This window comes from Ictidomys tridecemlineatus, chromosome 9 (genome assembly GCF_052094955.1).
Source record: "Ictidomys tridecemlineatus isolate mIctTri1 chromosome 9, mIctTri1.hap1, whole genome shotgun sequence".
Lineage (NCBI taxonomy): Eukaryota > Metazoa > Chordata > Mammalia > Rodentia > Sciuridae > Ictidomys > Ictidomys tridecemlineatus.
The window spans coordinates 27251116-27265186 of NC_135485.1; the positions used below are offsets into that span (position 1 = coordinate 27251116).

Genomic DNA, 14071 nt, shown 5'->3' on the forward strand with positions numbered 1-14071 from the left:
AAAGGCATCAAAGGATTAAAAAAATAAATATTTTAAAACACCTTCAAATCAACATTGACCAGAGAAGACTGTAACACCATTTAGAAGTAAGGAAAACAGACGAAAAATAAGCACTGACTTGGAAAACTTCAAAGAGCTAACTGCTAAGCCAAAATGCAGACAAATTAAGAGGAAAACCACAGGATCTCAGGAAATAGAGGTAATAAATACAGTAGTCCTCACTTATCCTGGCTTTTGCTTTCCACATACCTGGTTATCTGTAGTCAATCATGATTCAAACACATTAAATCAAAAATTGTAGAAATAAGCAATTGATAAGTTTCAAATAACTTTTATTACAGTACATTGTTATAATTATTCTACTTTATTATTACTGAACACCCCAAGATTAACCAAAGATTGGAGGAAAATGTCTCTAACGTAAGACAGGGAAAGAAATCCTTCCAGAAAAACTGAAGGTAGCTGAATCTACAGGAAAAAAAAAATTCAAAAAAAGTACTAATACCCTCAGAGACAGAACATATCATATCCATGAAATGATAATAGTAGGCTATAAGAAGAATAATCAAAAGAAAGTACTTGGTATATTAAATACAGGATAATAAAATACAAAAAAAGGTTAGGCAATACAACTGAAAAGACATCCCAGCCAGTAGAAATGAAAAATCAAGATTATTATCTGTGTTTCAGGGGCAGGATGTTCAATACCAAACTATCAGAATATTCTAGAAAGAAAGAAAAGTTATGGAAATAAATAAATAACGTGGTAAAAATCTTCCAGGACTGAACAGTATATTACAGTTAAAGGCTTAAGATTTGAATTGCTCAGTAAAAATCTAAAAAGATTTCCTACTGCAGACATTCTTGGAGATTCCAATCTACACATCTCCTGGAAGAGGTGCTATATAATCTTGTTCTCTTTTCTTTACAGCAACACTTGGCATTTCTCCCTTGAGTTAGGTATTTGAGTAATGTTAGAATAAATTATATAGCATCATGCATATGTGCATCTATACAGATCTGAAAGGTTTGAGCTTATTAATTACAGCTTGAGATTATTAATTACAGGAAGATGCAGGTAAGCACCAAAACCCAGTGAGATATTTTTAAAAACAAGTATCATCTATTAAGTTTTTCATCTCTTCTGACCTGTTTGAAACACTGGTTAAAAAAAAAATACTAACTTCAACATTTACCAAGTTTCTTTCGTACAATTTTTTAAAAACAATACTCTCAAGCTGTACTGTAATTAGGTCATTCAAATACTGAAATAATTTCTCATAGTTAAAACTCAACTGGAAGCACTTCAGTATTTCTTTTGTTTCATGATGTTATACGATTATTTTTTAACTAAATTGTTAGCAGTTATCACATATTGCATATTAATTCAGAACTGGCACTTCCATTTCAAAAGCAAATAGACAGTCAGCCATGTAAAAAGTTAAGTCCAGGTTGTGCATTTTATTATTTTGTTTAATGTCACTCATGACTGAAGATAGTTTCAATCACTACTTAGAAAAGTATAAACTGGAGTGTGGTTATTTTAAAAAAAAAAAACTATAGTTTGATTAGTCATGTGCATGTCTTTAAGGGAGAAACATAATTATTAAAAAAAAAAAAAAAAAGAACCACCAAGAGTTCCCTGCTGTGTTGATGCCTACTATTGCTCTTACGGGCACCTAAAGATTCCCCTAATAGTGTTAAATGTAGCAGTTTATATTAGAAAATAAAAACATATTTTAGAAAATTAAAGGACTATCCTATAAAGTTTTTCAATGATTCATTCAACAAAAAACACTAAGCATCTACCTAGTGCTAGGTAATTTTCTGCTAAGGATAGAGTTGTAAACAAAAGTAATGTACATGACTGTCCCTATGGAGCTTATATGAAATAAATAAATCTTCTACCATATGAGCCCTACAGAAGAACATTGTAATCAAAAAGCAGTGGGGGAAAGGGAGAGTTATAATAATGCTGAGGGGTTTTTTTCTTCTTCTTCTTTTCTGCTTAAGTACAAAGGAGACATTATGCAAGAATTTGAGAGCATTGACGTCCAAGCCATGATGCTCTCTGGCATTTTAGCATTTTAGCTAGAAAAAAGAGCAAGCACAGAGGACCCCAAGGAAGACTCCTGCTTCCTTACTTCTATTCTTAATAGGAAAAAAAAGAGAGACTCTCCTATCTTGAGGTCCATCAGGTTAAATTTTTCTATTTGGATCCCAAGAAAGATAAATATAGTGGTTACCGTATGAGATTTTAGACAAACACATAATCTGGCTTATGCTTTTATGAGCCATGAGCCAAATTTTGTCTACCATATATGTTAATAAATAAAGTGTTATTGAAATACTGCCTTATTTACTGGTTCATGTGTTATCAATATCTGATTTCAGGGTACAATTAAAGTAGTTTCAACAAAGAACATTATGGTTGTAAGGCTTAAAATATTCACTATTTGGACCTTTATAGGAAAGATTGTGGCACCTCCTCTATACAGTTCAGAAGGCCATCTCAATCAGTGTCACCAGCAATGAAGAATTACATAGTCATGAGTTAAACAAAACTCAGAAACTGCTACTAAGGAATGGGTAATCATCCCTTTAAGGAGGACCTTAAACACCCTCAAAATGGCCCACTGAGACAATTTTAAAAGGGCAAATTTGGGATTCTACTTAGAACCTAATAAATACATGCTTGGAGCCAAACTGCAAGTACTTCTTTCAAGTCACAGCAATATGATCATGTACAAGAGCTTTTAAAGTTCTTGGTGAAAAAAATTTTTTTCATTTACTTTCCTATTTGCATTCACACCAGTATCCAGGAGAATACTTTTAAGCAAGAAAACTCAATTATTTCCCATAAACTGGAAACACATAAATAAATTAAAAAAAAAAAAAAAAACTCAGAGCATCTAACCTTAGGCAGGTTCAGAATAGAAGGCATAGAAAATCAAAGTACTGATAAAAAGGAAAATGTTCTAATTCATCCCAGAAGTGGCCAAATATTTTCAAACTTTCACAATGTACCTGGAGCTATTTATGCTATTATTAAGCCAAGGCCAATCAGTGTGCTGATTCTTCCCTGGATACCCTGGTCAGCACCAGGATCTTCTCAACACTTAAATTATCCAGAAATGGAAGATCTGACAATGTTCAAGCTCACTGTTTTAAAAACAGTGTATGCCCTAGAACTGACTCATGCTTTTGACATTTAAATATGCATTTACCAATTATATTGATAACTAATAAAAGTAGAAAATACACACACAAGACTACTTCATCATCATAATGTGATCAGAAAGAAGTGGTACATAATAACTGATTCTAAGAAGTATACTACTACAGTGTATTCAAATGTTATTTTTTAAAAGGATGCAATTGTACAAAGTATTAACCATATTATTACTAACTATAGTAATAATTGTGGGTTTTTTTCTGATTTTAAGATATATAAATCCTGCTCCTACTAGTTATCAACAGCTGCTTCTAACATTTTTTATATGTTAGTAGAACTATTTTAGATCAAACTAAGTCCAATAGAAATGAAGTACATTTTCAGGTGAATAGTAGAGAAAAACAATACTGTGCAAACTTACCACATCAGCTACTTCAACATAAGAGGTTCAATCCTAAACTAATAATTTATGAGAAATCCCACAATCAAGATGTCATAAAACAATTCTAATTAAATATAATCCCTCTCCCAAGATTTCTCAGCACTGGTGTTAAGGAACAGAAGTTTCTTGGTAAACATTTGAAATGATAAATCTGTTTTAAAAGTATAACATTCAAAAGACTTTGAATTTCTGAGCAACAAAGAAATATCAGAATATATCAGTAACAGTGAAGAGCTAAATCTAACAATGATATACTTTTTCCCTATCCACAATAAGCTTTGTATTCTCAAACAGAACACTGTTATGATATGAGCAAAATACAAACAGTGTGGGCTGAGTAATGCTAACTCACTCTGTGTTGTTTTTCTTTGCTACAAAGGGAGACACAGGACAGTATATTTTGGTGTGAAGTTGGAAGCTCACATTAAGAAATCTAAATGTGAGCTCATAACTTTCTATTTTACTTTGCTTTTCAGAACATAATGCAGTGCTGCACTGCACATATTCCCCCACTCCCTTGTCTAAATAAAACCACTTGCACAACTGCACTGAAAGGCTCTACAATATGAGTAGGGGTGGGGCAGGGGCAGTAACTGAAAAAACCTGGCAGGGTTATAAGTAGATAAATCTGGATTATTCAAAATATGCTAGGTATAAACCAAAACAAATGAATAGACACATACCCTTGAGGAGAGAGTTTGTCTAGCCACCCTGACTTAACTCTTGCAGCAGAAGATCCGTAAAAACAGGCATAGGGAGAGATGGCACTCGAGGAGACAGCTGAATCAGCATTTCCACTTGTTGAGCTTAGAGGATAACTGTGCCTATTAACAGGGTCCGAATTTAATGGTTTTTGAGTCCTGGACTTGGACGCCTTTGAATTTTTTCTTTTTAAACTCTGAAAGCACTCTTCTACTGTGGAGTATTCTGATTCAGAAGCAGAGTCTCTTGGAAGATTGTTTTTGTCCTCTCGAGGTATCCAAATATCTTCTACTTTGTCTTCACTTAATTTCTCCTGCTTGTTATCATATATGCTAAAGAGAAAGAAATGGCATTCACATTTCAAAGTGCTGTTTTTTTTTTTTTTTAACTTATAAACAACCAAACACAGAAATTTAAGTCTGGGAAAATCTTAAGAATTCAGTTTACCATATCTCATTATTTTATAAACTTCTCAGAAAAATTATAGAGAAATATTTGAACACTATCTGAAGGTTTTTATTTTCCTTATGTATAATTTAATCTTATTCCCTTCATTATGGGAGGCTGGTAACAGGTAAAAGGAAGGAGATGGACCATATTCTTTGCATCCCAATTTAATCATCAAGAATATAATAAGATGCCCAGCCCAATTTCTATTCCCTGGGTACTATCATGAACTACTAATTCATCTATTTGGAGATCTTATTTCCAACTTGTTGCCCCAACTGGTTGCCCCTTCTACATTCCTCTAATCGACTCCAAGAACGCCATATTCCACCATAATGTAATAAGACTGCTCAGAGCTTTGGGAATATGTTGCAAAGAAAAATACTGTACCACACTGCCAGCCAATAAAACAAGAAAAGGTCAGTGTATATTCACAAGGTAAAAGTTGCATTAGATATAATGTTTACTAAAACGTATTCATAAAAACTAAGCATATTCCTACAACTTTAAGAAATGACACGATAGATTCAATCAGTCATTTATGTAAAACAAAACTCATTACAAGAAAATTTTTGCTAATCTATAAAAAGGATATGCCTAGGGGTCAAATCACATCCTTCTGGATACAGTATTATAAAAAACTATTACTTTCTTAAAGAACAATTTAGATGAGCCCTTCCACATCAAACAGATTCATATCAAATGCTTATTAAAGATACTCATCATTTAGTTTGAAGTTAAGGAAACCCACAACAATGTTAGCTTTAGAAAATTAAGGATAAATGAAACACAAAATGAATGGTAGGTAATGATCCAGCATCTCAAGTCCCAATAAAACTGAGAGAAAAAATTAACTTGGTGCATAAAAATTCTGTTTAACTTCTTGTGTGACCCAAATAGCCGAGTAACTATCACACCTCTGTTTTCAATGAACCTCTCAATACAAAGGACACTTTATCATTGAGAACTCTGCAGCTCCATGGTATTTGTGCTGCCCCTTCATTCTTCATATTAACATAATCTCCTACTGTTGAGGTACAATCAAGGGGCACCAAATATTTGCTACTTGAGGCAATGAGAATGGCTGCAGTTAGGATCAGACAAAAATAGTCTGCTACAGAGTATCACCACTCAATCTACAAGCTATAATTCTGTTATGAAAACAGGTCCTGTTATGGAGACATTTAGAAAGGAAAGCTTTTAACTTCCATCATAAACTACAGTATTATACTATGAGCAAGATGTTTAAATTTTAGCACAGAATTAATCCTCAATCATGAACTCAGACCTTGATTTGATAAAAAATGAGTTCCTTGCAGTAGGTGCTTCTCCTTTGACTGTTTCTTCATGAGTCCAAAATTCATTCTTTATACATCTCTTCTGTGGAAAAAAAAAAAAAATATATATATATATATATATACACACATATACATATATTTACACACAAACATATACACACACAAACACACACATACACACACATTGTTTTTCTTTCTTGGCTTGAAGACATTTATTTATTTATTTATTTATTTGCTTATTTATTTATTTATTTCAGTACTAGAACTGAACCCAGGGCCTTGCACATGCTATAGACAAGTGCTCTACCACAGTGCTGCATACATACTCAGCCCTTTTTAATTTTGAGATAGAGTCTTGCTTAGCCCACACTGGCCTCAAACTTACAATCCTCCTGCCTCAGGCCCCAAGCAGCTAGGATTATAGGCATGCACCACCACTCCTGACCTGGGGATGTTTTTCAGTGTAACAATATTTTACAAAGATCCATAATATCTGCCAGACCCAGGGGTGCACACTTTTAATTCCAGTTCCTCAGGACACTGAAGCAAGAAACTACAAGTCTCAGCAAATGAGCAATACCTTGTCTCAAAAGCAAACCAAAACAAAAAACTAACCCAGGGGCTAGGGATGTAGCTCAGAGGTAAAGTGCCCCTGAATTCAATTACCATTACCAAATTTTTTTAAAGCATATAATATCAGAGTTTAGTATTATTAAGCAAATGTCTAAATGCTTTAATTTTCAGCAAAATAAAGATTTCATTAGAGAGTCTACATTACAACATTTTGAAGCCTTTTTCACTATCTTATTTAAATCATTAGCTAACTAGTTCAACTTAGAAAAAAAGATGTCAACCAAGAATTCGTGTACAAAATTCATGTATTTTTAATCTATGCTATATGTTTTCTCAAATTCTCCTTTATCCAGACCAAGAAATAAAATAGCAAAAAGAGTACAAGTCTTTGAAAGGAAAGCCTGAATAATGAACTAATTTATTAAAAATATATAAATAATTATATTATACTTAGGAAGTGTGCATTTGGGTATAAGGCAATGCAAATTCTGGGGAGTTTCTGTGTTTTTGTTGTTATTGTTGATGTTGTTGTTTAATTAAAGTAACTTTATTTCTGGCAAATATTTAAAACTCACTATTCTGTATTCCTAAAATAAAAATGTGCCTGCATGCTATTGTTTTACCATAATTTTACTAAACATAAATATTGCTCTCTGGAAATTTAATTCTTCAATACAATGCATTCTTCAAATAGCTTACAAGAAAATGAAAAGAGACATACAGGCAGTAGAGCAAAGAACTGATAGTGAAAAAAAATAAAATGTACAGGACTAACCTTGGAATTTTCTAGTCTCTGGAAGAGAAAAGTCTCTCCATAAGGAAAGATGGATGATGAATTCTCCTCACTTGAATCTTTTTGGGAAATTATAGGATGAGAATGGTAAAGATGAATAATGTTGAATAGTACAAAAAAAATTATGTATTTAATCACCCAATAGCAATATCACAACTGAGGCTAAATTACACCCCTGTCAGCCATCCCCATAGACTTGCCAACCTTCACTGTACACACACTAATTCTTAAATCGTCATCTCTGTCCTCAAATCGTCATTTCAAAAATCATTCCTGCTAATGTAGACCTCTAAGATCTACATTAATATAACTAAGTACTGCCTACATTCAACAGAAATTATCACTGTGCCAATTGTAATGCTAATTCCTAAGTAAGAATATATTCTAAAAGTATCTTTATGATAATGTTCAGAAAACATTATAAATATTCACTAACCTAATAGTTACATATCATTCAAGATATCAGAATCCACTTAATCCCTCTAGTACCATGGCAACTAAAACACCTGTAAAAAAGTTATTTCAAAAGGATTTCTACCATCCTTGATTTACAAGATTTACAAGAAAAAATTCTAAGAACTTGTAATTCTGCTAGGAGAAAGAAAAAATTTAAGGGTAATCAATCACTTGTCATTTTATCGTTAAGAAGAATGTTCCTGAACTTGTATAAGCCAAATTTTCAAAAAGAAATAAAGGCCCCTGCCAAAGGTTGATTTACCCGAGTAACAATACAAGCCCTTTCTTGTTACCATGGCAAAACCACTTTTCATACATCTTTGTCCTGTAGCTCAATCTTCCAGAAACTATTTAATTTAGTGAAATGTCTTTGAGGCAAATGCTAAATGAAACTGGTATTTAAATATATATATATATATTTTTTACATAAGCATGTGCAATTTCTAGGAGTCTAAGTGTATATTATTTTCTTTTATTCACTCACCTTTTAGGATATCTGAAGTAACATGAACAACAGATAGTTAAGTCCATTTTCCCCTTTACCACAGGTGGTCTGCCTTCTCAATCAGAATTTTTAAACACATTTTTTAAGAGTATAAAATGAGCTAATCAATTTATAGAGAATTTAAACACACAGACTCACTTTGCAATGTCACAGATTTTCCAGGTAAGGTAGTAGCACTTCTTCTCTCACGGAAGTAGCTTAAAAGCAAAAGAGAAAAGTTATGAGCTCCTATTTAATACCTTGAATAAAGGATGTGTTATCAGGATATACACTCTTACAGGAACAGACACCAATATTCAAAAATAAGTCTGACTTGAAATAAACAGAATGACCAAATTCCAACAATGTGTTTTTCTACAAAGTCTTAAAGAAAGAGATTTCATTGGATTTTATGAGGAGTATTTACATTTCATATCTGTAATTCACAAAAAGTAAGTGAATGTATTTGCTCAATGTTATTATACACATAACTGCAGAACTGCCAGCCATACCTCTGAGAGAATAGGTTTGTTAACTATATTTCATTACATACTTTTTTGTCATTAACTTTATACCGCAGAGTACAAAACTGTGTCTAGTTCTATGAATATAATATGAAAAAAACACTCAAACCCCTCTTTCAAAGATCTTCACAGTCTCGGAAGAGATATTAATGGTAATTGATAACAATTTGACTTGGTAACATCAATGATGGAGATACACTGTTGATAAAAGAAGCTACAATATGACAGTTCTACTAATTTTTCCATCTAAAGGGAAAATCAGGACATCCTTAACTCCTCTTAGATATATATCTGCCCAAGTAATTAGAAGCCTAGAAATAACAAAAAGCAGAAATCAATGAAATAGATTAAGGATAAAATTTACAACTCACTGTAACCAAAATTGGGCTCCTTAATATATCAACACAATTGACAAACTTCAGTAAAAAATAATAATAATAATATGTATATATATATATATATTATACATATATACACACACACACATACATACATACATATATACATGAGAGACAAGATATCACTTCAAAGCCTTTGAAGATTAAAGGGTTAATTATGGATTATTAAAGAATACTATGTCAATAAAGTAAAAAACTAGATGTAATGACAAATTCCTTAAGAGACTTAAAGTATCAAATCTGACAAAGTTTAATCAAAATTTCCAGACCTATCAGAGAAACTGAATTTAGTAAGTAAACATCAAGTCACAACTCCAAGCCCAGATACTTCACTGATAAAATCCAAGAAAACACTCGAAGAATAAACAATAGCAATCCTGTGCAACATTTTTGGGAATCTACAAAGACAATATAACTGATAACCAAACCAGTCAAAAATGTAACTATAGATAAATATTCCTCATGACATGGATGCAAAAAAAACAGTAATAAAATTTAGCAATATATAATTAGATAATATATTATGACCAGGTGAGATTTATCAAAAGAAATCAATGTTATTTTAACACTAGAAAAATCAAGATCCAGAAAAATAAACTGAGAAACTTTAACATCCATTCATGACGAAGATTCTCAGCAAGGAAACTGAGAAACTTTAACATCAATTCATGACGAAGATTCTCAGCAAGGAATACAAGGAAACATCCTTAACCTAATAAAAAGCATTTATGAAAAATCTACATTATAACTAATAAAGACTAAATGTTTTCCCCCAAGGATTTGGAGCAAAGCAAGGAGATCTACTCTCACCATTTACGTTCACATTATTTCAGAGTTCCCAGCCTAAACAACAAAACAAGTAAAAGAAACAAAAGGCACGCAAATTAGAAAAAAAAAAGGTATCTTGAAAGGAGAGCATATCTTGTAAGTAAGAAAAATTTAAAAACCTTCCAAAACGCTTCTCCAATTAACAAGTTAGCAAGGGCCCAGCATAATGGTAAATATAAATAAATTCAGTATGCTTGTTATGGTTTGGATATGTAGTGTCCCCCAAGGCTCATGTGAAGACTTGTTTCACAATGTAGCAATGTTCTGAGATAGGTCTTTTGAAAAATGACTGGACCAGGAAGACTCTGACTTCATGAGTGGATTAATCCAATGATAAATTAATAATCTGGTAGCATTATAGCATTAGGGGGAAGTATTACAAATTTTAGGAGCTGGGACCAAGTCAGAGTTAACAGGTTACTGGAGGTATATCCTAGAAGGGTATCTTTTGTCCTTGAACCCTTCACCCATCTCCCTCCCTCCCAACACCCTCCTTCCTGGTTGCCATGAGCTCAGCAGCTTTCCTCCACCCTGCCCTTCTGCCATGATATTCTACCTCACCTCAGACTCAAAGCAATGGAACTATCTAACCATGGACTCAAATATCTGAAATTATGAGCCACAGTAAATCTTCCCTCCACTAAGTTGATTTTTCTCAGGTATTTGTTACAGCAACAAAATACTGAATAATACGGTTTCTATATACTAGCAATGAACTGAGAAAAATAATTTAAAATACAATTCTTGTTACAACAGCATAAAAAAGTATGAAATACTAATTGATAAGTTTACCCAAATGTGAACAAAACCTGTATCTTGGAAAAATAGAAATGATTATTGAGAAAAAATTGAAGAAGTCCTAAACAAATGGACAGATATACCATATTAAGGATTGAAAGATTCAATAGTGCTAAGATTCAAATTCTTCCCATATTGATATATAGATTCTACACATCCTCAAACAATATTTTAGTAAGTTTTCATAATAGAAATTAACAAGGTGATTCTAAAATTTACATGAAAAGACAAATGACCTAGAATGGCCAAAATCACTTTTAAAAAGAAAAACAAAATTAGAAGATTTATACTATATAATTTCAATATTTAGTCAAATCAAATAAGTTTTCATTTATGAAGGGCAGACATATAAATCATGAGATGAAATGGAGTCCAACTATCATCCCACACATCCACAACCCGTTGATTTTTTAAATGTTCCAAAGAAATTCTGCGCAGAAAATCTTTCAACAAATGTGGCTAAAAGTGGATATGTCAGTGTAATAAAAGAAGTGAATGTCAAACCTTCCGTCATACCATATATAAAAATTAAATCAAATGGGAGTTTAGACCTAAGTATTAGTGCTAAAACTAAAAATCTGAAAAATAAAGGAGAGAGGAAAATCATTAAACTCTCTGAGTAGGAAAAGATTTGTTCAATAAGATATGAAAACCAAAACCCATAAAAGAAAAAAAATTGAAAAGTTGAACCTTATTAAAATGTAAGACTTAATAATGTCATATATTTCTGATGCATGTCTTGCCCAAAATAAAAAGAACAACAAAAAAACTTATAATGTAGTAGTGAGAAATAGAACTCAATTTTATAATGAACAAAAACCTAAATGTGTACTTCCCAAAAGAAGATGCATGAATGTGATAGCCATTGAATAGAATGGTTAGAATTAATGTTATTTAAAGCAAGTGCCAGGAAATAAGTAGAAAGATGAGAATACTTAAAGACTATTGTTAGAAATACAAAGGTGTATATCCACTTTGGAAAACTGCTTGGCAGTTTCAAATAAAGATAGAGATTACTCTAACTTAAACTCCCAGATATTCCAACCCTAGAAACAAACAAACAAACAAAAAAATTAAAGACATACAGCCACAGAAAAAATACCTGTATACAAATCTACACAGGAACTCTTTTCTCAATAATCAATAACTTAAGAAAAGCTAAATGATCATCAAGAAATGAATGACAAATGAATGGATGTAAATGGATCCAAGAGAATACCACACAGGTTTCAAAACAAATAAACACAAAGATTACTAAAAAGAAGTAAATCAATAATAAACATAATGATATGAAATAGTCTTAAAATTGTCATACTGAGCAAAAGAAGTCATATACAGAGAAGTATATCCCAAAATTCAACAGGGACATGTTTGAAAGAGGTATTCGACAATAAAATGACACTAGGAAACAGGTTTAATACAACTGTTCTGATTCTTGATTACAGAAAAAAGTTTATCTTTCAAAACTCATCAAATTAAAAGCATAATGGTTATAATTTATTGTATGTATATCAAGCCTCAAATGACTTGTTTAGAAATGGATTTAACAAATTTATTGTTTGTATATATGATATGTAAAATTATATATACAAATCCTACACACAAAACAAAAGGAAACATTAAGGGTATCACAGATAAGAGCATTAAAAAACTACCAAACCCTCTGAGCACAACAGCACAAGCCAATAATCCCAGCTACATGGGAGGCTCAGGTAAAAGGTCACAAGTTCAAGATTAGCTGGGGCAACTCAGCTGGAGCAAAGGGCTGGTGATGTAGCTCAGAGGTAGAGTACTCCTGTGCTCAGAACCCAGTACCACAAAATCAAAACAAAACTATTAAAACTAGGAATAAATGTAAGAAAGGATCTTCAGGAGTGCAACTAGAAAAGTATAAAACATTCATGTAATAATCTATAATAGGTTATAGAAAAATCTAATTAGAGGAGCATATAAAAGACTAAATATTATGAAACCTCCTATATTAATCTATAGGATACAATCCCAAGAAGAAAGAAAAAGAAAGAAAGAAAGAAAGAAAGAGAGAGGGGGGTGGGAGGGAGGGAGGGAGGGAGTGGGGAGAGTGATTTAACAAGTGGATTCCAAAGGTATATAGAAAACACAGGGCCAAGAACAATGAGGAGATATTAAGACATACTCTTAAGATATTAGGACTCATTATAAAGTTACAATAATTAAGACACTATATTACTGATAAAAAGGATAAACAACAGACTACTAAAGTAGTAAAGAGCCCATAAGAGAACCCCTTTAGAAGACAAAGATGTCACAAAGCCATGAGAAAAGCAGTCTTTGCAATAAGTAGATTATTTCTTTATACAGAAGAAAGTGAAATTTTGCTCCTACCTCAGACCATGTGTAAACCAATTCAAGGTGGATTATAATTTCCAGTGTAACAAGCCAGCTGATAAAAGTTAACTGTTTTCATGTGTCTGAAGACACAAATAGTTTTAACTAAAAAGGAAAGAATTGGCAATTTTGACTAAATTATTAAATAAGAACTTTATTCATTAAAAAGTCACCACCAAGGGGGAAAAAAAACAGTATGCAGACCAGGAGAAGATATATTTGACAAAGAGCTCATACCCATGGGGTACTAACAACTCTTTAAAATTACTGGGAAAGATAAAGTGCAATTCAAAACCACCACCAAGAAGGAACCCAATGGGTGAATATGTGCAAAGGCATTATGCCAAAGAAGATGGAAACATGGCCAACTGCCAATAGACATATTAAAACATTTTCAATCGTGTTAGTCATTTGAAAATGCAAATTTAAACCACAATGAAATACCATTGTACATTTATTTACATGACTAACATTTTTTTAAATTAAAAAAAAATGTTGTTGAGGATATGAAACAAGAGGAATGTACATATACTACTGTTGGAAATACAAATTAGTACAACTACTTTAAAAGAACTACTCTGACTTTTCTACCAAAGAAGATATGCATGTCCTAGGACACAGCAATCCCACTTCTTGGTATATACTCCACAAGTATGTGGATACCTTCCAGAAATAACCAACCAAATACATGTAAAAAGCCAAATGGATAAACAAGTTGTGGACATCCACACAAACCAACACTATTCAACCATAAAAAGAACAATCTGATATGTAACAACATGGGTT

The 14071-nt window shown here is 32.3% G+C and overlaps 1 protein-coding gene across 4 annotated transcripts in view; it reads right to left on the reverse strand.

The window, feature by feature from the left end:
* The window catches only part of Arap2 (ArfGAP with RhoGAP domain, ankyrin repeat and PH domain 2), a 206563-nt gene that overhangs the window by 167748 nt on the left and 24744 nt on the right, over nucleotides 1-14071 (reverse strand). For all 4 annotated transcript variants that reach the window (XM_078021176.1, XM_078021175.1, XM_021722720.3 and 1 more), the window contains exons 3-6: nucleotides 8530-8588; nucleotides 7413-7489; nucleotides 6055-6146; nucleotides 4301-4651 (exon numbers count right to left, since the gene is read on the reverse strand). In XM_078021176.1, coding sequence (XP_077877302.1) covers nucleotides 4301-4651; nucleotides 6055-6146; nucleotides 7413-7489; nucleotides 8530-8588 — 579 coding nt within the window. The remainder of the gene's footprint in view (nucleotides 1-4300; nucleotides 4652-6054; nucleotides 6147-7412; nucleotides 7490-8529; nucleotides 8589-14071) is intronic.